The sequence below is a fragment of the Acanthopagrus latus genome, chromosome 4, assembly GCF_904848185.1.
Source record: "Acanthopagrus latus isolate v.2019 chromosome 4, fAcaLat1.1, whole genome shotgun sequence".
In the NCBI taxonomy this organism is placed as follows: domain Eukaryota; kingdom Metazoa; phylum Chordata; class Actinopteri; order Spariformes; family Sparidae; genus Acanthopagrus; species Acanthopagrus latus.
In genome coordinates, this window is record NC_051042.1 from 7,563,524 (window position 1) to 7,588,169 (window position 24,646).

General features: G+C 43.3%; 1 protein-coding gene across 7 annotated transcripts; it reads left to right on the forward strand.

The window, feature by feature from the left end:
* Window positions 1-1,306: 1,306 nt before the first annotated feature.
* Window positions 1,307-15,803, forward strand: LOC119018761. 7 transcript variants are annotated; one of them, XM_037096684.1, is made up of 19 exons: window positions 1,307-1,361; window positions 2,912-3,280; window positions 3,354-3,452; window positions 3,591-3,654; window positions 3,836-3,939; window positions 4,031-4,303; window positions 4,712-4,805; window positions 4,927-4,994; window positions 5,129-5,353; window positions 5,489-5,527; window positions 5,655-5,783; window positions 5,874-5,951; window positions 6,073-6,195; window positions 6,293-6,373; window positions 6,449-6,529; window positions 6,746-6,832; window positions 14,406-14,432; window positions 15,350-15,431; window positions 15,515-15,803. In XM_037096684.1, exons 2-18 carry the CDS (start codon window positions 3,188-3,190, stop codon window positions 15,356-15,358), a joined length of 1,674 nt encoding a protein of 557 aa, XP_036952579.1. In that variant the 5' UTR covers window positions 1,307-1,361; window positions 2,912-3,187; the 3' UTR covers window positions 15,359-15,431; window positions 15,515-15,803. The 7 variants fall into 7 exon arrangements, with proteins under 7 accessions (XP_036952579.1, XP_036952580.1, XP_036952577.1 ...); XM_037096685.1 differs by lacking the exon at window positions 14,406-14,432; XM_037096682.1 differs by lacking the exons at window positions 14,406-14,432; window positions 15,350-15,431.
* The last annotated feature ends 8,843 nt before the right edge of the window (window positions 15,804-24,646 follow it).

A 24,646-nucleotide genomic window follows, 5' to 3' on the forward strand; every position in this document is an offset into this window, starting at 1 on the left:
CTCTCTCTCTCTCTATCTGTCTGTCTGTCTGTCTCCTCTCTCTCTGTCTGTCTGTCTCTGTCTGTCTCTCTCTCTCTCTCTCTATCTGTCTGCCTCTCTCTGTCTGTCTGTCTCTGTCCTTCTCTCTCTCTCTATGTGTCTGTCTCTATCTGTCTCTCTGTCTGTCTGTCTCTATCTCTCTGTTTATTTCCAATCCACTGTACATTGAGAGCCATTTTTTCTATCGCTAACTCGTCCCACACCGGTGAGTGCACACAAACAAACAATACATCACAACGTGCAGCTCGATCTGACTCGGTATGCTATCATTCAGTCTTTCAGAATATAAATTTTTCGCGTCGTAAGACGCGAAAAACTACCAAACATTTCCCATAAGGAATGAATATACACACACACACAAATTGACACAAACACACACACACTGTATATTTCCCAACATTTAAACCATATTTAATGATTAATTTTTCATTCATTTAACGTGCGGCTCGACTGGACTCGGTATGCAATTATGCAAGTCTGTAGAACATCAATTTTTCGCGACTGACGTCGCGAAAAACTGAAAAGTTGCCCACAAGGAATGAATGGGACGAGGAAATGGGACCCCTCTAAAGCAAAGCAATAGGGGCCTATAGAGGGCTGTGCGGAGCACAGCACCACTAATAAGAAGAAAGAGTGACAGATTAAGTAATGAGTCAGTTTAATACACACACACACACACACACACACACACACACACACACAGACAGACACACACACACACACACACAAACACAGACACACACACGCATGCACACAAACACACATACACAGTATATATCCCAACATTTAAACTATATTTAATGATCATCTTTTCACTCATTCAAGCCTTCATAATCCATCAGCTGAAAAATGCTGTCTTAAATTTGTGTTGACAAGCACTTTTAAGGTATTAATATCATCAATAATATTAATTAATTCATAGTAACATTTTCATTAATGTATTTTATCATGATACGCAAATAAAATAAATAAAACATATATAGTTTCATGTTATTTAATAATATATAACATAATAATTCAACATCAGTCAATTATTATCATTATTAATTAAGTGTTGTAATTAACATTGATGTTTTGTTCCTGTATTATATTCTAATACATTCATAAAAATATGTATAAATAATGGATGCAGCAAAGTATGGTCGTCCGGAGTCTGTGTCAAGTGTACAGATTATCAGCCATCTCATTGGACAAATCACCTTGGATACAGATGACAGACAACACAGGAGAACTCTGATTGGACAGTTATGTGTGCATTATTTTTGGCCTTGATATAAAAACACTGATCCGGCTCTGCTCGATACCCTTTGACCTCATCGTAGGTAAGTACCTGTTATGTCTGATATTAGCATACTGAAATCGTTAATAAAAATGGATTTTATTGAAGCTAGACATTTCTATCTCTCGCATGATCACGATAACTCATGATTTCGGGGGAAAAAATGAATGCAATATTAATCCGGAGGTACTAGCTCAAAGTCACCGCTGTTGGCTTCGAGCGCGGCCTAATGTTTTACATACTGGAGCCGAGTAGCGCCGTTAGCTCGTCCTGATATTGTTGTATTGAAACAGACTGACGGAGCTCCGTTAGTGGAGTGTCAAGTGCACAGATAGCTACCAGCTAACGGACCTCCATTAGCTGTTAGCTCCGCTACCCGGAGCCCCGTAGCTCCAGGCCAACAACGGTTAGCAAAGCTATAGGGGTCCATAAGTATATAATATGTCTGTCTCGGTAACAGTAACGGGGTCCGGCTGTCTGTTTCAATACAGCAATATTAAGACGAGTTAACGACGCTACTCGGCTCTAGTATGTAAAACATTAGGCCGCGATCTAAGCCAACAGCCGTGACTTTGCTTTTTCTCTAAAGAAACATTAACCGGAGCGACAAGCTAACTGTGCTAACATCCGTATACCTTTAACAAAGTGAGGTGATTGAATCTAAACATTACTATCTCGTGATTTTGGGAAGATTAATTGTTTATGGTCGATATATAAGGTCGATCTGTTTATATATAAGATCACTGAGCTAAAACGTTAGGCCGCGCCAGATGCTAACTGCGCGAACCTTGTCTTTGTTCTCTCGCAGCGCGAAGGATAGCCATTAGCTAGATGCTAACTGCGCGAACCTTCGCCTTTTGTTCTCTCGCGGCGCGAGCGGTAGCCATTTTTCTCTCCGGCTGTGAACTGTACTGTCATGTCTAGATCCTTAACACGGGTCAGATGTGTACTTGGAGATATTACACTAATTATTTGGGGATTTATTTTTTTTTCTGTTTTCATACAAGAATATTAACTCAAGCTAAAAGCTGTATTTCATATCTAATTGTGTAGATTGTGACTAGTATTTAATACTCCCTTCTGTCTACTGAAAAACACATTTCTCCTGTTTGTGATAAGATGTGATTAAATGCCTTTCTATGTAGTTGGATAAATATCATACTTTAGATGTACTATACACTTTTACAATCTACCTTGATTAAATAGAAAAGGAAGCATTTTCATACATGACTATTTTTGCTTTTGGTAATAAATGTGCATTCAGATGTTGATAAAATCCCGTACATTTGTTGTTAGGGTTAGGGTTAGTTATTTTTATCTTGTGTGTTATATTCATCATGTCATAGTAATTCTTTGTTCTTAGGAATAAACGATTTGATACTGTGTAGTATAATATTGATATAATAATTACTATAAATGATAATTAAAATACTATGACATAGAATTATTTGAAGAAATACTGTGCCCAAAAACACACAAATTATGACAAGTACAGATGGTTAACTTGTGTCTCTTATGATATTAATTTGTTGCTAACACTGACTCGTAACATTTGAGACATTTATCTTTTTATTGCCTATTGTCTTTGACAAGATTAAAGGGTTCCTTTGCTGAGAGTGACCGCTGACAGCTAAGAGTGACCGTCATCATTGATCCATTGCCCTCAACCTTCACAGAGCAGTATCACCACATCACCTACACACACACAATCACCCCATCTTCATCTATTTATCAAATTTCATTTTATATATAAGATTATATTAGGTTGTCTTAGATTAGTTTACATTACATTAGGTGGTTTAGGTTTAGGTCAGTTTTACAAGCATTTCTCTTGTTGTTTTTCTCTTGTTTTTATCTTCTATCAGCAGGATGCCAAGGAAGTCGAGGCGGTCTGTGGTGTTGAAGCAACCCTGGAGGAAGCTCAACCTGGAGGAGCTGAGGTCTTCCCCCACCCCCCCGGAGGTACTTACACAGTAGATGTGTACTGCTGAGTTCTGAATGTCTGCCATGTCTTTTGATGTTAATGTTTCATCAGACGGTGTCCCCCCCGGCTGGAGAGGAGCCTTCTAGAGGGTCAAGGACCAAGAGGACCAGGGAGACCCACCCCCCCTGCTCCCGAGCTCCAGTCGGCAACGTATGTTCCTACCCCACACACACACACACAATGAGACATGTTTTATGATATTTTGTTTTAACTTGTATGTCTTTATCTTATGCTTGTTGTTATGATTATCGTTAATTTATCTTTTTTTTGTCTTTAATCTGTCATCAGGCAGTTGGATCTTCACCCCCAGCTAAGCCCTTCTGGAGCCCGGAGGATGTGCAAGTTCGTGCACGTAAGTATCTACTTGTGTTATCCCTAAATGATCAATGAATTAATTCATCATCAATATTGAACTTTTTCAACAGGTTTTCCTGTACTTTTTTACTGGTATAAACAAGTGATTGTTGATATTTCCTAGTAGCCTTTCCTTCATCAGTTTAACCTTTTATCTCTTTTGTACTTTACCCAAACAGGCCGCGGTACCGGTTACCGCCATCCGGTGGAGACGTGGCCAACTTCGAAGCTCACTGGACGGAGCCACAAGTTGGTCATCCCACCCAATTCTCCTGGCAAGCAGGTGCTATTATTGTCCAGTTTATGAAGGAAGTAATTGATCTTGAGAGGGATTAATGATTTTCATGCTAATGAAATTTTCTTTGTTGTTGCAGTTTGTTCTGATTGTCGGGGACTCCCATCTCCGGGCCATCGTGGACCGTTTCGCCAAGATGCCAGAAGGGAAGCTTTCTTTTGGTATCATGTCGACCCCTGGGGCCCATGCTGCTCAGGTGCGCACTGAGGTCCTACATGCAGAGGTTCCTCAATCCCCTGATGCTGTTTGTGTTCTTGCTCCTAGCAACAACCTGACTGCGAGCAGGACCGTCGACGAGGCAGCCGTCGACTACGCCCGATTCCTCACTGCTGTGAGGAGCCGCTGGTCGAAGGTAGGCTTTTATTTCATGTCTTGCCTGTCCTGTATTCTTAGTAGTTAAACAACACTAGAAGTACATTGACTACTTTAATTGTGTGAGCTTTCAAAAAATGTGTACTAAATGTGGTGTGTGTGTGTGTGTGTGTGATTTTGAATGAAATTGTCATTGGTGTTCTCTAAAATTTTGACTACGCCCGATTCCTCACTGCTGTGAGGAGCCGCTGGCCGGAGGTAAGCATTTATTTCATGTCTTGCTTGCCCTGTATTCTTAGTAGTTAAACAACACTAGTAGTACATTAACTACTTTAATAAGATTAATTGTATGAGCTTTCAAAAAATGTGCACTAAATATGGTGTGTGTGTGTGTGTGATTTTGAATGAAACTGTCAGTTGGTGTTTTCTAAAATTTTGTTTCCTACAGGTCTTTGTGGTGGACTTCCCCCCCCACCTGAACGAGGATGAGGAGCACCAGAGGGCCCTTCGCCACGCGTACCATCGCGTGACAGCTCGTATGGGTAAGTAACAAAAAAATATCTTGTCAATTAAAACAAGTAAAAGAAATGTACTTAAAAATGTCTGTGATGAACATAGTCATACATGTGTGAATATTGTAATGACTTTTTTTTATGTTTTTAGGTTTGAGGTACTTCTCTGCGGAGGAGTACTTCCCCCGTACGCGCTTGGATCTTTGGAGCAGAGACGGCGTAAGTAGAGTATCTGTGTGATAGAAAAGGTCTAATTTGCTATAATTTCTTGTGTGTCGATATGAAACAGTCGACACGAGCTACCTTTTGAAGTTAAACTGTCTGTAAATGGATTTGTATTGTCATGTCTGCAGGTTCACCTGAGCGACCGTGAGGGGATGGGGATCCTCACCCAGCTGCTGTGGGCCTCCACGGAGCAGTTCCTCGAGACACCACCACCACCTCCCCCTCCCCCGGTGTCTCCTACTCCTTCACAGCCGCTTAGGAAGGTTTCTCCTAAGCTGGTTGTGAAGGGAGAGGTACGTGCTCCTCTGTCTCCTGACCCCTTCCAGTGGAAGGTCGTTGGTCAGAGCAGCAAGGTTAGTAGGGTTTTTCTTTTTTATTTATTATTATATTATGTGTCTTTACATGTGTTTGTGTACATTTTGGTTCACGGGTTCACAGTCATAACTAAAAAGCACCTATTTAATCAAATATGTGATGTGCTTTCCCAGCCGCAGGTTCCTGGTCCAGCCAGCGTGGCTCAGCAGCAGGTGAGTTATTTTTCTTTCTTTTTTTTTTGTTTTTTTTTCATAACAAGTTAACTGGTTAGTATTTAAACTTTGTGTATTTGTACCCGACAAATATTCATTTGTCTTTGTGGTGTTTTGTCTTCCACAGGAGAAGGAGTCCTTCCTTCCACTGAACCCACGGTGGTTTAGTAGCACGACCCTTTGTGCTATGGAGGAAGTGTCTCCTTCTCAGCTGTCTGACGTGGTGGACGTCCCATCTCCTCCAGCGCGCAAGAAGGTAAATTGTGTGACATCGCTTCTCAGGTGTATTAAAAAATTCCCCTTGTTCCTTACAGTTACTGGTTCTATGTTTTATTTGACGGTGCAGGTGGCCTCCCCAGCGACAGCCAGGCGTCATAGGACCACGGAGAGACGCCCCCCCTGCCACCAGTCTCCTGTGAACAACGTATGTTACACAACTGACGCACATAGTCAATGTTTACAGTTGAAACAGTGTCTTCATGGAGACATAACTACATTGTCCACTCTGTCTGAAGTTTAACATATTTGTTCTCATCTGTCAACAGCAGGTTGGATCCCCTCCAGCCAGGCTGTCACGGAGACTGGAGGATGACGGCCCCTCCAGCCCGGTTCCTATGTCCAGGACCACGGATGGAACACCCCCCCGCACCCAAACTTCAGTGACCAACGTATGTTACTCTCTGACACAAGACACAATCTCACTCAGAACACACAGTGTGCTCACTGAGACGCGTTAAGTTTAACATATTTGTTCTCATGTGTCAGCAGCTGGTTGGATCCCCTCCAGTCAGGTTGTCCTGTAGTTTGGGTGATCCGGCGACCCCCTGCTGTTCACCGGTTGCGAAGGTAAAAATTATTCCTATTGAATAAAGTTCATAATGTCGTTAAAGTCTTCATCAAATTGTTATTACTTGTTCTCAGGTGGCCAGGATGAAGACCCCTTCACCGGTTGGACCAACCCAGACCATTAAAGCTGCCTGTCACTCTCCTCGCCCAGTTAAGGTATTTACTCCACAACAGACACACAGAACGTTTACTGTAAAATGCTGTAACTACATTAAACTGTTTCATTTAACATCTCTGCTACTATTATCTCTCGCTGCAGTTCACAAATGTCAGTGAGTAATTGAAATACATTTGGAAAACTTTTCTTGTATCAACTTGCTGCGTTGTGTTGCCTCATGTCTAGATATTAACTGGTGTTATTACTTATCACAGACCGTCGGGACACCAGTTCCCTCATCGTCCTGCTGGCCCTGGATTATCGATGACGGACTTGCCACCTCTCATTCCCCTTCTAAAGAGGTAAGGACATTTACATTTGGGTTTATTGTGGGCTTAAAGTGTTTGTTACAGGTAAAGTGTGGTTTACTTTGAACTGAAATGTAAAAGGAAGGAAGGAAATGAAGGAGGGAATTAATTACTGTTTATGAATGTTTTCATGTGTAAATGGTGTGACACATGTACAAGGGATGTATTAGAGTTAAAGGTCCTTTAAAGCCTCCTTCAAACTTTGGTCAACATGACAAGGGGTGACAAAGGTTTATGATGGTCTCAAAACATTTAAATTTGAAATGTGGAATAATCTGTGTTTAGTAATGTGTTCAAGTCAAGTATGATTAGAGTAATAATCATTTGTATATATGTAAGATTATCTGTATGGTAAATAGATCAGGAAAAATTGGTGGAAATGATATTGTATAATCAGATAGTTAGTTTAAAGCTGCAGTAGGTAAAATGTTTTTAGTCACATTTGCTTAAACTGTCACCATGCTATGACTGTAGTATATGTAATGGTTAATTACTACAACTAATAATCTTAACTAGGCTTATGATTATGCTAATAAATCCTTTATGATAATGATAATTTATGTTATATTTCAGGTGCCGCTTAGTGCTAGTATTAGGGCTAGTCATAGTCAGAGTGACATGAGGTACAGGAAGTTCTCCAGGAACCATCAGTGTACCTGCATGTCCCTGACTTTTCTGGCTTATCTGAACGAGGGCTGTCAGTTTAACACTGCTGCCCTTGATAGAGTGCTGGCAAAGGGAGATTCACTTTATGTAGGTGTAAAACAACAGCTGATCCGGGAAAAAAGATTCCGCAGTGACCATCCCGCTGTGGAAGAACTGCCCAAACAAGTCCTGACTGACACAGATATGTGTAATGTCCACATGCCTGAAATCAGGTGTGGACTTGTGAAAGCCAGTGGAAGCCAGGCTTGGTGTCTGCCCCTTGCCACACAATTAGAGTGTCTGTCAGGTGATGTTAATCTGGCTTTAGTCATAGTAAGTCCAGAGTGTATTGCAGTTTTCCGTGACCGTTCGGGCAGGTATGGTGTGTTTGATTCACACTCAAGAAATGTGATGGGCTTACCTCACCCCCACGGCACTGCAATTATGAAGACCTTCTCGGAGATCAGAGACTTGGCTGAACACCTGCACAGACTCTTTGCAAATCGCGACCATTCTGCCAGTTATGAGTTTGTGCCGGTGTCATTCGAAGCCATTGGTTCTAGAGAATGCCCTCAGGCATCTCTGGCACACAGTGTATCTGGGACAGCTCTCCCACCAGCAGCAGAGCGTGTCCTTAAGACGGCTCCTGCACCACCACAAGCAGCAGAGCGTGTCCTTAGGACGGCTCCCGTGCCACCACCAGCAGCAGAGCGTGTCCTTAGGACGGCTCCTGCACCGCCAGCAGCAGAGCATGTCCTTAGCCCGGCTCCTGCACCACCACCACCAGCAGCAGAGCATGTCCTTCGGACGGCTCCTGCGCCACCACAAGCAGCAGAGCGTGTCCTTAGCACGGCTCCTGCACCACCACCACCACCAGCAGCAGAGCATGTCCTTAGGATGGCTCCTGCACCACCAGCAAAAGAACATTTCACAAAATTGCCGAAGCAACAGCGACGAAGAGCGATGCGGAAAGCCAGCAAAAACCAAAACGCATTACTGTCTGGTGAAGAAAAAAGGAAAAACACCAATTATGAAAGGAAAAAGTACAGCAGCTGTCCAGAATTTAAGAGGAAAAAACTCCAAGCACAAAGAAGAAGATATGCCCAAGACGGTCTCCATCAGAAACAGCGATCCTTCAAATGTTACCATGAAAATGCAAAAGTTCAAGATAAGAAGAAGGAAGAAGTCGTCAGAAGATACAGGGAAGATGTTACTTTCAGGAGACGACAGAAGACTTTCATCACAAAGAAATACAAGGAAGATGCCACGTTCCGCACCAGACAAAAGAAACACATGAGCGATAGATACAAGTCGGATACAGTGTTTCGGAGCAGACACAAATTTGGCATGTCTCAGAGGTACAACACAGATCAAAGCTACAAGCAAAAGCAAAAGCAAAATTTCAATCAGAGATATCACAATGATCCGGAATTTAGACGTCGTTTTAACCAACGACGTAGCCAGCAGAGAGGAACCAAACTGGCCACAAATGCTGCCTTTAGCATATTTTACAAGATGCAGAGAGCGCTTAGAATCAGGAGAAAATACAGACAAATTGTGCCCCACCGCCCCCAGCCTCTGATTGATCCGGTGATGGAGGCAGCCATAGCCGCCTTTCGTGAGTCCATTGGACATGGACCCACATACATTTGTACCGTTTGTAACAGAACCATGTTTCCTAATCAGGTCAAAGAATGCAAAAGACAAAAATATTGTAAACACGCAAAAGTGGCAGCAGCAAGCTTGACAGGAAACTATGTTCACTTTTGTGACAGTGACTGCTCTACCCCTTGCTCTGTGCCACAAGAAAGACTGCATGAGTGGATATGCTACACCTGCGACAGCCACCTTAGCAGAGGATGCATACCACCCATGGCAGTCGTAAACAATTTGGAGTTGGCGCCCATCCCCCCAGAATTGGCTGCACTTAATGTGCTTGAGAGGCAGCTGATTGCAAAAATCTTGCCATTTGCAAAAATTGTCGCTCTGCCAAAAGGCCAACAGAGAGCAGTCCACGGAGCTGTTGTGTGCGTTCCATCAGAGGTGGAAGCGACCGTCAACAGTCTCCCAAGGCCCAGAGCAGAAGCGCAGCTGCTTCAAGTGAAATTGAAAAGGCACAAAGGTTACCAGCACTTTTACAACGTTAATATGAAGAATGTGCTAGCTGGCCTTGCGAAATTGAAAGAGACACATTCAGAATATAAAGACGTGTTTATCGATGAGACTGCAACTTTTGACTGTCTGCTCGAAGAAGAGGAGCTCAGACAAGAAGAGGAGCCCAGCATCCCAGAAGAAGATCGGGATGTCGATTTAGAGGAAATTTTTAAAAGTCAAAACGAGCCGGGACAGTTAGAGGCAGATGAGGAAGAACAGGAGGAGCTGAGACCAGGCCTCTCCCTGGACACTTGCATGCAGCCCCCCGACATTGCACAGGAAATCCTTTCATATGGCGATGGAGTATTTAGTGTTGCACCCGCGCAAGGCAACAAACCGGTTGGGTTTTTCACCATACCAAAGTTAGAGGCCATGGCTTTTCCTGTACAATTTCCGACAGGAGAGAACACATTAGATGAAGCTAGAACCGTCTCCCTGTCCCCGAGCCTCTACTTTAATTCTAGGCTCTTTGCTGCAGATACGCGTTTTGCAAGTGACCAGAGTTATCTTTTCTTTGCGCAGTTTGTTACAGAGACTCACCTCGCGACAAACAGTATGTCTATACAAATGCGCAAAGGAAAGTCGAAAACCAAAGACGGCAGAAGGATTAACAATGTCATGCTCCAGGACAAGGATGAGGTAGAACGGCTCATCATGAGCCAAGATGCAACCAGGTTCATGCAGCCTCTCAGAGGCACTCCAGCCTATTGGAATAAAACGCTTAAAGATGTGCACGCCATGGTTCGTCAAATTGGAAAACCAACATTTTTTGCCACATTTTCCGCTGCTGAGATGAGATGGCCTGAGTTCATAGAGGCCATCAAAGCTCAGCAAGGTGAACAGGGGCTGTTTTCAGATTTGGATTGGAAATCAAAATGTGACATTCTGAGAAGTAACCCCATCACAGTAATGCGCATGTTTGAAAAGAGAGTAGAGGCTCTCATGACGAATCTCATCCTCTCTCCTTCACAGCCGATTGGTGAAGTGGAAGATTATTTTTATCGCGTTGAGTTCCAAGCCAGGGGAAGCCCGCACATCCACATGCTCATTTGGATAAAAGATTCACCTAAATTTGAAGAGGACCCCGATAGTCACGTCATGGAATTTATAGATAGATACATTAGTTGCAAAATGCCCGACCCTGACACAGATCCGGAACTCCACAAAATAGTGTCAGAGGTTCAGGTGCACAGCAGGAAACATTCAAAGTCCTGTAAGAAGGGAAATGTAGCCTGCAGGTTTGGCTTTCCAAAACTACCGATGGATAAAACATTCATCACCAGGCCACCCACTATTAATTGCTACCAAAAAGAGGATCAAGATGATGCAGACTTTGAAGCGCAAATAGAGGAGCAGAAAAGGGCCCTCGCAGAAATGCAAAAATTGGCTAAACAAACGCTCCAACCAGTTAGAGATCTGCTTATGGATCCAGGCGCTTCGTTCAGCAGTTTGACAGACTTGCTTTGCCAGTGCAACTTAACTTACGAGCAATACTTTGCCGCCGCGCAGCGCCTGGCAAACACCCATGTCGTGATGCTGAGGCGCCATCCAAATGATTGTTGGGTTAATGCCTACAATCCTGATTTGCTTAGAGCGTGGAACGCAAACATGGACATCCAGTACGTCATAGACGATTACAGCTGCATCATGTACATGATGTCATATGTAGCGAAACCGGAGCACGAGATGACGGAATTCCTTAAGAACGTCATCAAGGATGTAAAGACATCTGATGTTAACAAGCGCGACGAAATGAAACAAATTATGCAGGCCTACTCTAAACACAGAGAGGTTAGCGCTCAAGAGGCTGTAGCCCGTACCTGCAGCTTACGCCTCAAGAAGTGCTCCCGATCCGTGGTGTTTATTCAGACTGACGAGGAAGGTCTGAAAATGAGTCACCCTATGAGTAGACTGGAAAGAATGGAACCCGGATCAGTGGATGTATGGATGTCGGGGTTGCCTGAAAAATACGTCAACAGACCTCTCACTCGAGAGTTTGAACGTATGTGCCTGGCCGAGTTCGCGTCAGACTACAGGGTAGTCTACGGCCGGCAAACGGAAAGCCCGAATGCCCTTCCATTGTTGAACGATGAAGGATTTATTCTAAAGAGAACCGTAGGAAAACCAGCAATCATTAGATTTACTCGCTTCTCTGAGGAAAAAACTCCAGAGAAATTTTATAGAAGATTGCTGAAACTTTATCTCCCACATCGATCCGACGCCGATCTGAGAGATGAAGCGTACCCCACTTATGAAGAGTTTTATAAGTGTAGCGACAAGTGGGGTATGAGAGTAGAGGAAATAGTGAGGCACAACAAAAAACGTTATGAGGGCCAAGGAAAAAACATGGAAGCTGCGTTTCAACAGCTTCAGGTGTGCGGTCCTCTCGTGAATGCTTGGAACTCTTTTGCGCCCGAAGTTGAAGTTGACCGGCTGGAGTGCCTGGCTGAATGTGAACCTCGCGATCAGGAGCAAAACGGTGAAGATGTCCCAGAATTCGGCACTAAGACGGATAAGGGGAGCTCTATGCCTAGAATAGATGCTCCAGAGTTGAGTCCAGACTTTGTTAGGAAAATGTACCAAAGTCTGAACGAAACTCAGGCTTCCGTTTTCTACACTGTTCGACAGTGGTGCTTTGAACTAGTCTGGGGCCACAATCCAGAACCATTTTATTACTTCCTGTCGGGAGGGGCTGGATGTGGCAAATCGCATGTGATTAAGTGCATTCACCACGAGGCAACGAGAATTCTGCGCGAGCTCCCGAGATTTCGGGACCACGCAGACATGTCCCAACCCGCAGTGCTGCTGACCGCGTTCACAGGTACAGCAGCATTTAACATATCAGGCAACACGTTGCACTCCATTCTCAAATTACCAAGGTCCTTGAAGCCACCTTATCAAGGTCTTGGGAATGCACTCGACGAAGTCAGAGCAACACTGGCGAACGCTGAGATTCTCATCATCGATGAGGTATCCATGGTCTCTAAAGAGCTATTTGCCTACGTGCATTGGCGATTTCAGCAGATCAGGGGTAATCGGAAGCCATTTGGAGGCATGTCTGTCCTTGCTGTAGGTGACTTTTATCAGCTGCCGCCCCTTGGTAAAGCCAAGCCACTGTGTGTGTACGAGGAGACTGAGTTTGATCTCTGGAAGGATAACTTCAAAATGGTCATCCTGACAGAGATCATGCGACAGAAAGAAGATCGAGCTTTTGCTGAACTCTTGAACCGTCTCAGGGTGAAGCAAAAGGAAGATTCTTTGTTAGATGAAGACAGGCTCTTGCTTACACAGGCAGTGGCTGATAATCAGCATTGCCCAGCCCTGAGTCTACACATCTACGCCACAAACAAAGAAGTAGACCGTCACAACGCCGACATCGTAACTGCTTCCTACAAGGATGCGATTGCCGTTGCAGCTCGTGATTTTCGTAAAGACCCCAGAACTGGCTGCATGACGTTTGTGTCTGGGGAAATTAAAGGACACAAGCGAGATTTGCCCGACAACATAATGGCTGCTCAAGGAGTACGCGTTATGTTGATCCGAAATTTAGATGTGGAAGACGGCCTTGTTAACGGTACATTTGGAACCGTTTCTAACATTGTAATTAGAGAACCGGAAGGCGTGAAGATGATTGGACTCCTGCTGGACAATCCTACAGCAGGACAGAGATACCGCAAAAAAATCTTGGGTCCCTCAGATGACTCCGTGTACGTCGAAAGATCTGAGGAGAACCTAAGTAACAAGAAAGGGGTTGTTCGCCGGCAGTTCCCCATGAAATTAGCTTTTGCTTGTACGGCCCACAAAGTTCAAGGAATGACCATGCCGTCGGCGGTTGTGTGTCTGAAGCGTGTTTTTGAACCTGGTATGGCGTACGTTGCGCTCAGCCGCACAACCTCGCTTCAAGGTCTCACCATCCTTGACTTTGATGAGAAAAAAATTTATGCTGACCCCAAGATCAAGACAGCCCTGGAAAGTATGCCTCATGCATCTTTCCAGAGCTGTAGACCATTGTTAACGTTTTTGAAATCTATACAACAAACGCCAAAGGTTTTGACAATTGTCCACCACAACACGCAGGGTCTGCCATGTCACATGGTGGACCTGAAAGCACATCACGAGCTCCAACAAGCAGATGTGCTTTGCCTTACAGAGACACATTTGTCAGGGTCCTCTGTAGCTGAAATTTTTCAATTGGAGGGGTACACCATGTTCACACGTAGCAGACAGCTGTCTTACAACAGCTGTGTGAACATGGCCAAAAAAGAGGGAGGTGGAGTTGCGATGTACTGTAGAGACACTGTGCAAGCAGAGCCTCGCAGGTACATGCAACAGGTAACTGATTTGGAGTTTGTTGTCCTTAAAATTGAGGCTCCAGTCAAAGTGCTAATAGCGACTGTGTACAAACCGCCAAGTTTTCAACTGGGAATCTTTCTCCAAAACTTGAAAAACCTCTTGGACTCATTGGACATGTTAAATCACCAGCCCATCATTGTTTGTGGCGATTTTAATGAGGACCACCTTTCAAAAGGAAAAAAAAGTATCAAAGATTTGTTTCAGTCCAGAGGTTACACTCAATTAGTAGCAAATTCGACAACCGAAAAGAACACACTGATTGATCACATTTACATTTCACATCCTGATAAATGTCTTCAATCAGGTGTTCTCCAAACATATTACAGTTACCACAGTCCGGTTTATTGTATTTTGACTGAGTAAAGACTTATCTCCAGCTGTTACATCCAAGACCTGTTGTGCCATGTTTTTACAGCGTACCAGGAGCTGTGGTCCTCTCCGGGTGAGTATAGCATCCGAGTGTTTCTGATTTCAGTTTGTGGTTGATCTCCCTGGTTAGTTAGGGAGTGTGCCAGCTGGGCAGAGCAATCTGTCCTTCCGTCGGTGTACTATTTGTTATTTTGCCTTTTTTATTTTCGAGGCAATCCTGGGTGGAGACATGTTTCTCTGGTGGGGGCGAGCATTTCAGGGCCTTGGTCATTTGGCTGAGGTTTACTGAAGTTTTGCTTTAAAGAAGCCTCGAGCCCAGCACGTCTCAGAAGATAGTTAGGTTTAGTTTGGAGTTAGGCAGGTACCAGGGGGCTTGCTTCATTTGCACTCGGAGATTTGCTCACTAGTGATTGATGTCATTTATTTCACTATTTGGTCTTGTTTAGTCTTTTAGTGTGTTTTAGTCTTATGTAATTGTTTTTCATATGTATGTGGTTGCAGTGGCATGTCTTGGCTGGAAATAGTTTAATTGTATAATGTAAATGTGTATGTATGTATTTGTTTATTTTAGAATGGGGTCAGCAACTTTTTTCATGTTCTTATTATCTCTTGAGATGATGAGAGCGACCGGGCCAGTGTGTTAAATGTTTTGTAGTTAATAATTTTGTAAATGCCTTTAAACATTTTTTTAATATATTTATCATGTATTTATTGACATTGTAAAATCTTAACTCATGATGTTCTCATCTATTTAGATGAGAATGGCATGTGTAAGATATGATGTAAGCTGCAATGTAATAGTTAAGCTCATGTAAGAATTACATTGGCTAAGCTAAGCTTACATAATTGATCATGTAATTATGTAATTTAAGGATGTATGTTTAATGAATCATGTGGGTTTTTTTTTATTATTCATGTATTGTAATTGTTTTTTTTTTTATTGTGTTTTTTTTTTTGTTTTTTTCTGCTGGGTTGTTGTCACCACATTAGCTACGCTAATCTTAGCTAATGTAGTGTAGGAGTGTCAGAGAGATGCAGACCAAGCTGCATGTCAAACCAGGTGCATAACAAAGTAAGTATGTCTCTTTTTGTTTTTTGTTTTTTAAGTGATTGACTTGCATTGAGTGATTTAACTCGATGTCATTGTCTTTCTAGGATGATCCAGTGAGAAGGACCCTCTCTCCAGCAAAGACAACAACCCAGAAGAAAATAAGGGAAGTAATATTTCATTAAATTCTCAGCTTTCACTTAAATTGTTTACATCAGTCTTTTGAACCTGTAACTAATTTATGCCTTTTAAATCTGGTAAAATTTATACAGACTACAAGAAGAAGACCTCCAGAGGACTGCAGCAACAATAAGGGAAGTAATGTTTCCTTTAATTCTCAACTTTCACTTCAAATGTTTCCATCAGTCTTCTGAACCTGTAACTAATGTATGCCTTTTAAATCTGGCTAAATGTATACAGACTACAAGAAGAAGACCTCCAGAGGACTGCAGCAACAATAAGGGAAGTAATGTTTCCTTTAATTCTCAACTTTCACTTCAAATGTTTCCATCAGTCTTTTGAACCTGTAACTAATTTATGTCTTTTAAATCTGGCAAAATGTATACAGACCACAGGAAGAAGACCTCCAGAGGACTGCAGCAACAATAAGGGAAGTAATGTTTCCTTTAATTCTCAACTTTCACTTCAAATGTTTCCATCAGTCTTTTGAACCTGTAACTAATTTATGTCTTTTCAATCTGGCAAAATGTATACAGACTACAGGAAGAAGACCTCCAGAGGACTGCAGCAAAAATAAGGGAAGTAATACTGTTTTCTCTTCAAATGTTCACACGATGATTTTGAACTAATTCGTGTCTCACTCTCCACTGAAGAGACAACAACTCTCAGACTCAGGATGAAGACCTCCAGGAAGAAGGCCTCCTGTGCTTGTTTTTTGGAGAGAAATAAATGTCATCTCTGTTACAAGATATCGGTGTATGCCTGTTGAATTATTATTTGCAAGTTTAGTTTTAGTTTTTAACAATGAAAAGATGAAGACGCTGAGAATGAATGGTAGGTGGTGAAATGAACACGTTGTAGCATTGCATTGTAGTATCATACCTTTGACAATCCTCATTTCCCATTGACAGTGAATGGGGCTGAGTGAAAAAAAATGAAACTTTGTTTTTCAGACATCGACATCTCTGGCATACTTTAACCTGGACACACCATTCGAAGTTTAAAATGTAGATACAAGTCCAAATTATCAATGTGGGATTCAACTTTTTTGGTAGCTTTCATAGTTTTTTCGACCCGGGGCAAAGCGCACAGCCCACTCTCGCGATTCCCCGGCGGGGAATTGTCTAGTTAGTGGGCTGTGCTCGCAAGCCCACTATGGACACCTCTATAGCTCTGCTATAGGGTGTCCATAGTGGGCTGTGCGAAGCACAGCCCACTATTACTATTGCTCGCGCCTCTTCTTAATTAGTGGGCTGTGCTCGCCAGCCCACTATGGACACCTCTATAGCTCTGCTATAGGGTGTCCATTAAAATAATAATTTAATTTATTTAATTTAATAAATTAAATTAATCCTTAATTTAATTTATTATTAAAAATAATAATAATATTTTTCATCCTCCCGCTCGTTTTTGGCAGCTAACTAGTCCCGCACCGTTTGTCGCACACAAACAAAAAATATATCAAAACGTGCGTCTCGATCTGACTCGGTATGCTATCATTCAGATTTTTGAAATACGAATTTTTCGCGTCGTAAGACGCGAAAAACTGCAAAAAATTTCCCATAAGGAATGAATGGGACGAGGTCAAAAATGTCGCAAATCTGCAACGTTTTTCAAACATCTCCTGCTCGGGCATACTTTCGCCTAGAAACACCATTCCAACTTTAAAACGTAGGCACAGGTCTCGTCTATTTAAGTTGTATTTGAACTTTTTTCCTACGATGTATCGTTTTTGAACTCTGACCCTTTAACGATGATGAGTGATTTGGGGAAAATTCAGGGTTTTCAATGAGTGTGTATGGCGGAATGTTCGCGCAGCAGAGTGCAGGAGACCAACTGACAGAGTGAGAGAGACTCAAAAAAAACCTCAGAAATCTTCTCTTTCCGTGACGATCCCGGCCACAAATTACGCTCAAAAACAGTGATATTTTCCAGAGTTGTAGCCACACTTGTCTTCTCTCTCACAATGTGTCCACTTTTTCGGTCGGATTTACGGTTTTTGAATCATCTGCCTCTGACCGACCAGAGGAGCTCTCACTGGCTCCATTTACTCCAATGTTAATCGGGAAGAGGTTTTTCGAAACTGCACCCTTTTTGAGATCGCTCCCGTTACCACATTTCTGACACAAGGACCACGAAACTTGGTGAGCTTGTTCTTTAAGGCATTTCTGGCTTGACCGTGAAAAAATTTTGCTGCTATCATGTACGGTTTTGAAGATACGGCACCGGTTTGACGTCCTGCATGTGAGGCTGAAAGGGCTGAGAAACAGCTGTGCCAGTCCGTTACCGGGGGGCGGGGGGGGGGGGGGGTCAGCAACGATCACCGTGGCAACCAAGATCAGCTGGGCCAGCACAGACAGTCTGTCTGTCTCTCTCTCTCTATCTGTCTGTCTATGCATATATCTCTCTTTATCTGTCTGTCTGTCTCTATCTGTCTGTCTCTCTCTCTCTCTCTCTCTACCTGTCTATCTCTCTCTCTCTCTACCTGTCTATCTCTCTCTCTCTCTTCCTGTCTATCTCTCTCTCTCTCTATCTGTCTGTCTCTCTGTCTGTCTCTCTCTCTCTCTCTCTCTCTCTTTCATTCTCTGTCTCTGTCTTTGTCTATCTGTCTGTCTCTATCTGCCTGTCTTTCTCTCTCTCTCTCTTTATTTGTCTGTCTCTCTCTCTCTCTCTCTCTCTCTGTCTGTCTCTGTCTATCTGTCTGTCTCTCTCTGCCTGTCTTTCTCTCTCTCTCTCTCTCTCTCTCTCTCTCTTTATTTGTCTGTCTCTCTCTCTCTCTCTATCTGTCTATCTCTCTCTCTCTCTACCTGTCTGTCTCTCTCTCTCTCTCTACCTGTCTCTCTCTCTCTCTACATGTCTGTCTCTCTCTCTCTCTCTACCTGTCTCTCTCTCTCTCTCTCTCTACCTGTCTCTCTCTCTCTCTCTACCTGCCTATCTCTCTCTCTCTATCTGTCTGTCCATACATATATATTTCTCTATCTGTCTGTCTGTCTCTCTCTCTCTCTTTCTCTCTGTCTTTCTGTCTCTGTCTTTCTCTCTCTCTCTATCTGTCTGTCTCTTTCTCTATCTCTGTGTTTATTTTCCAACCCACTGTACATTGAGGGCCCTTTTTCTGTCGCTAACTCTTCCCACACCGCTGACTGCATACAAACAAACAATAGATCACAACGTGCAGCTCGATCTGACTTGGTATGCTATCATGTAGTTTTTCAGAATGTTAATTTTTTCGCGTCGCAAGACGCGAAAAACTGCAAAACATTTCCCATAAGGAATGAATGGGACGAAGTCAAAAAAGTCGCAAATCTCCTGCTCTGGCATACGTTGACCTAGACACACCATTCGAACTACCAAATGTAGATAAAACTCCAAATTATCAACGTGATGTCATACTTTTGCCTTAGCTTTCATAGTTTTTTTGACCCGGGGCAAAGCGCACAGCCCACTCTCGCGATTCCACGGCGGGGAATTGTCTAGTTAGTGGGCTGTGCTCGCCAGCCCACTATGGACACCTCTATAGCTCTGCTATAGGGTGTCCATAGTGGGCTGTGCGAAGCACAGCCCACTATTACTATTGCTCGCGCCTCTTCTTATTATTATTATTCATCCTCCTTCCGATTTTGGCACTTAACTCGTCTCGCACCGTTTGTCGCACCCAAACAAAAAATATATCAAAACGTGCGTCTCGATCTGACTCGGTATGCTATCATTCAGATTTTTGAAATACGAATTTTTCGCGTCGTAAGACGCGAAAAACTGCGAAAAATTTCCCATAAGGAATGAATGGGACGAGGTCAAAAATGTCGCAAATCTGCAACGTTTTTCAAAGATCTCCTGCTCGGGCATACTTTCGCCTAGAAACACCATTCCAACTTTAAAACGTAGGCACAGGTCTCGTCTATTTAAGTTGTATTTGAACTTTTTTCCTACGATGTATCGTTTTTGAACTCTGACCCTTTAACGATGATGAGTGATTTGGGGAAAATTCAGGGTTTTCAATGAGTGTGTATGGCGGAATGTTCGTGCAGCAGAGTGCAGGAGACCAACTGACAGAGTGAGAGAGACTCAAAAAACGCCTCAGAAATTTTCTCTTTCCGTGACGATCCCGGCCACAAATTACGCTCAAAAACAGTGATACTTTCCAGAGTTGTAGCCACACTTGTCTTCTCTCTCACAATGCGTCCGCTTTTTCGGTCGGATTTACGGTTTTTGAATTATCTGCCTCTGACCGACCAGAGTAGCTCTCACTGGCTCCATTTACTCCAATGTGAATCGGGAAGAGGATTTTCGAAACTGCTCCCTTTTTCCAACTCGCTCCCGTTTCCACATTTCTGACACAAGGACCATGAAACTTGGTGAGCGTGCTCTTTAAGGCATTTCTGGCATGACCGTGAAAAAAATTTGCTGCTATCATGTATGGTTTAGAAAATATGGCACCAGTTTGATGTCCTGCATGTGAGGCTGAAAGTGCTGAGAAACAGCTGTGCCAGTCCGTTACCGGGGGGCGGGGGGGGGGTCAGCAACGATCACCGTGGCAACCAAGATCAGCTGGGCCAGCACAGACAGTCTGTCTGTCTGTCTGTCTCTATCTGTCTGTCTATGCATATATCTCTCTTTATCTGTCTGTCTGTCTCTATCTGTCTGTCTCTCTCTGTCTCTCTGTGTCTCTCTCTCTCTCTCTCTCTATCTGTCTGTCTCTCTCTCTATCTGTCTGTCTTTCTGTCTCTCTCTCTCTCTCTATATATATATATATATATATATATATATCTGTCTGTCTGTCTCTCTGTCTGTCTGTCTCTGTCTCTTTCTCTCTCTCTCTTTATCTGTCTGTCTCTCTCTCTCTATCTGTCTATCTCTCTCACTCTCTATCTGTCTATCTCTCTCTCTGTCTCTACCTGTCTATCTCTCTCTCTCTCTATCTGTCCTTCCATACATATATCTCTCTCTATCTGTCTGTCTGTCTTTCTCGGTCTGTCTGTCTGTCTCTATCTGTCTGTCTCTATCTCTCTATCTATCTGTCTCTATCTGTCTGTCTCTCTCTCTCTCTCTGTTTCTCTCTGTATGTCTGTCTCTCTCTCTCTCTCTCTCTCTCTCTCTCTCTCTATCTGTCTGTCTCTGTCTGTCTCTCTCTCTGTCTGTCTATCTGTCTGTCTGTCTCTCTCTCTCTCTCTCTCTCTCTCTCTCTCTCTCTATCTGTCTGTCTTTCTCGGTCTGTCTGTCTGTCTCTCTCTCTATCTGTCTGTCTCTATCTGTCTGTCTCTCTCTCTCTATCTGCCTGTGCGCACAAACAAACAATATATCACAATGTGCAGCTCGATCTGACTCGGTATGCTACCATTCAGTTTTTCAGAATATCAATTCTTCGCGTCGTAAGACGCGAAAAACTGCAAAACATTTCCCATAAGAAATGAATGGCACGAGGCAAAAAACAATGAATGCTATCATTCAGTTTTTCAGAATATCAATTTTTCGCGTCGTAAGACGCGAAAAACTGCCAAACATTTCGCATAAGGAATGAATGGGACGGGGTTAAAAAAGTCGCAAATCTTCAACATTTTTCAGACATCTCCTGCTCTGGCATACGTTGACCTAGACACACCATTCAAACTGTAAAATGTACATACAAGTCCAAATTATCAACGTGATCTCATACTTTTGCCTTAGCTTTCATAGTTTTTTCATCACGGGACAAAGCGCACAGCCCACTCTCGCGATTCCCCGGCGGGGAATTGTCTAGTTATTATTATTATTTTTCATCCTCCCGTGATTTTTTGGCAGTTAACTTGTCTCGCACCGTTTGTCGCACCCAAACAAAAAATATATCAAAACGTGCGTCTCGATCTGACTCGGTATGCTATCATTCAGATTTTTAAAATTTTGATTTTTCGCGTCGTAAGACGCGAAAAACTGCGAAAAATTTCCCATAAGGAATGAATGGGACGAGGTCAAAAATGTCGCAAATCTGCAACGTTTTTCAAACATCTCCTGCTCGGGCATACTTTCGCCTAGAAACACCATTCCAACTTTAAAACGTAGGCACAGGTCTCATCTATTTAAGTTGTATTTGAACTTTTTTCCTACGATGTATAGTTTTTGAACTGTGACCCTTTAACCATGATGAGTGATTTGGGGAAAATTCAGGGTTTTCAATGAGTGTGTATGGCGGAATGTTCGCGCAGCAGAGTGCAGGAGACCAACTGACAGAGTGAGAGAGACTCAAAAAAACACTCAGAAATTTTCTCTTTCCGTGACGATCCCGGCCACAAATTACGCTCAAAAACAGTGATATTTTCCAGAGTTGTAGCCACACTTGTCTTCTCTCTCACAATGCGTCCACTTTTTCGGTCGGATTTACGGTTTTTGAATCATCTGCCTCTGACCGACCAGAGGAGCTCTCACTGGCTCCATTCACTCCAATGTTAATCGGGAAGAGGTTTTTCGAAACTGCACCCTTTTTGAGATCGCTCCCGTTACCACATTTCTGACACAAGGACCACGAAACTTGGTGAGCTTGTTCTTTAAGGCATTTCTGGCTTGACCGTGAAAAAATTTTGCTGCCATCATGTATGGTTTTGAAGATATGGCACAGGTTTGACGTCCTGCATGTGAGGCTGAAAGGGCTGAGAAACAGCTGTGCCAGTCCGTTACCGGGGGGCGGGGGGGGGGGGTCAGCAACGATCACCGTGGCAACCAAGATCAGCTGGGACAGCACAGACAGTCTGTCTGTCTCTCTCTCTCTATCTGTCTGTCTATTCATATATCTCTCTTTATCTGTTTGTCTGTCTCTATCTGTCTGTCTCTCTCTCTCTCTATCTGACTGTCTGTCTCTCTCTATCTGTCTCTCTCTATCTCTCTCTATCTGTCTGTCTCTATCTGTCTGTCTCTCTCTCTCTCTATCTGTCTGTCTCTGTCTCTGTCTCTCCCTGTCTCTCTATCTCTCTGTCTTTCTCTCTCTCTCTCTGTCTGTCTGCCTCTGTCTCTCTATCTATCTGTGTCTCTCTCTCTCTCTGTCTGTCCTTCTCTCTCTCTGTCTCTCTCTCTCTATCTTTCTATCTCTCTCTCTCTATCTGTCTGTCTATACATATATCTCTATCTGTCTGTCTGTCTCTCTCTCTATCTGTCTCTCTCTGTCTCTCTCTCTCTCTATCTGTCTCTCTCTATCTGTCTATCTCTCTCTCTATCTCTCTCTCTCTATATCGGTCTGTTTCTCTCTCTCTGTCTGTCTGTCTCTGTCTGTCTCTCTCTCTCTCTCTCTCTCTCTATCTGTCTGTCTGTCTCTGTCTCTGCCTCTCTCTCTCTCTCTCTCTCTCTGGCATAGATTGACCTAGGAACACCATTCGAACTTTAAAATGTAGATACAAGTCCAAATTATCAACGTGGAATTCAACTTTTGCTCTCGCTTTCATAGTTTCGTCGTCACGGGGCAAAGCGCACAGCCCACTCTCGCGATTCCCCGGCGGGGAATTGTCTAGTTATTTTTCATCCTCCCGTGATTTTTTGGCAGTTAACTTGTCTCGCACCGTTTGTCGCACCCAAACAAAAAATATATCAAAACGTGCGTCTCGATCTGACTCGGTATGCTATCATTCAGATTTTTAAAATTTTGATTTTTCGCGTCGTAAGACGCGAAAAACTGCGAAAAATTTCCCATAAGGAATGAATGGGACGGGGTCAAAAACGTCACAAATCTGCAACGTTATTCAAACATCTCCTGCTCTGGCGTACGTGCGCCTAGAAACACCATTCCAACTTTAAAACGTAGGCACAAGTCTCGACTATTTAAGTTGTATTTGAACTTTTTTCCTACGATGTATAGTTTTTGAACTCTGACCCTTTAACGATGATGAGTGATTTGGGGAAAATTCAGGGTTTTCAATGAGTGTGTATGGCGGAATGTTCGCGCAGCAGAGTGCAGGAGACCAACTGACAGAGTGAGAGAGCCTCAAAAAAACACTCAGAAATTTTCTCTTTCCGTGACGATCCCGGCCACAAATTATGCTCAAAAACAGTGATATTTTCCAGAGTTTTAGCCACACTTGTCTTCTCTCTCACAATGTGTCCGCTTTTTCGGTCGGATTTACGGTTTTTGAATCATCTGCCTCTGACCGACCAGAGTAGCTCTCACTTCCTCCATTCACTCCAATGTTAATCGCGAAGAGGATTTTCGAAACTGCACCCTTTTTCAACTCGCTCGTGTTACCACATTTCGGACACGAGGACCACGAAACTTGCTGAGCGTGTTCTTTAAGGCATTTCTGGCTTGATCGTGAAAAAATTTTGGTGCTATCATGTATGGTTTTGAATATATAGCACCAGTTTGACGTCCTGCATGTGACGCTGAAAGGGCTGAGAAAACAGCTGTCCCCAGTCCGTTGGCGGGGGGGGGGGGGTCAGCACGATCACCGTGGCAACCGAGATCAGCTGGGCAAGCACAGACAGCCTGTCTGTCTCTCTCTCTCTATCTGTCTGTCTATGCATATATCTCTCTTTATCTGTCTGTCTCTTTCTGTCTGTCTCTCTCTCTCTCTCTCTATCTGACTGTCTGTCTCTCTCTATCTGTCTCTCTCTATCTCTCTCTATCTGTCTGTCTCTATCTGTCTGTCTCTCTCTCTCTCTATCTGTCTGTCTCTGTCTGACTGTATCTGTCTGCCTCTCTCTCTCTATCTTTCTGTCTCTCTCTCTCTCTATCTGTCTGTCTCTGTCTCTCCCTGTCTCTCTATCTCTCTGTCTTTCTCTCTCTCTCTCTCTCTCTCTCTCTGTCTGTCTGTCTCTGTCTCTCTATCTATCTGTCTCTCTCTCTCTCTCTCTCTCTCTCTCTCTCTCTCTCTCTCTCTCTCTCTCTCTGTCTGTCCTTCTCTCTCTCTGTCTCTCTCTCTCTATCTTTCTATCTCTCTCTCTCTATCTGTCTGTCTATACATATATCTCTATCTGTCTGTCTGTCTCTCTCTCTATCTGTCTCTCTCTGTCTCTCTGTCTCTCTCTCTCTCTATCTTTCTATCTGTCTCTGTCTGTCTGTCTCTCTCTCTCTCTATCTGTCTCTCTCTCTCTATCTGTCTGTCTAT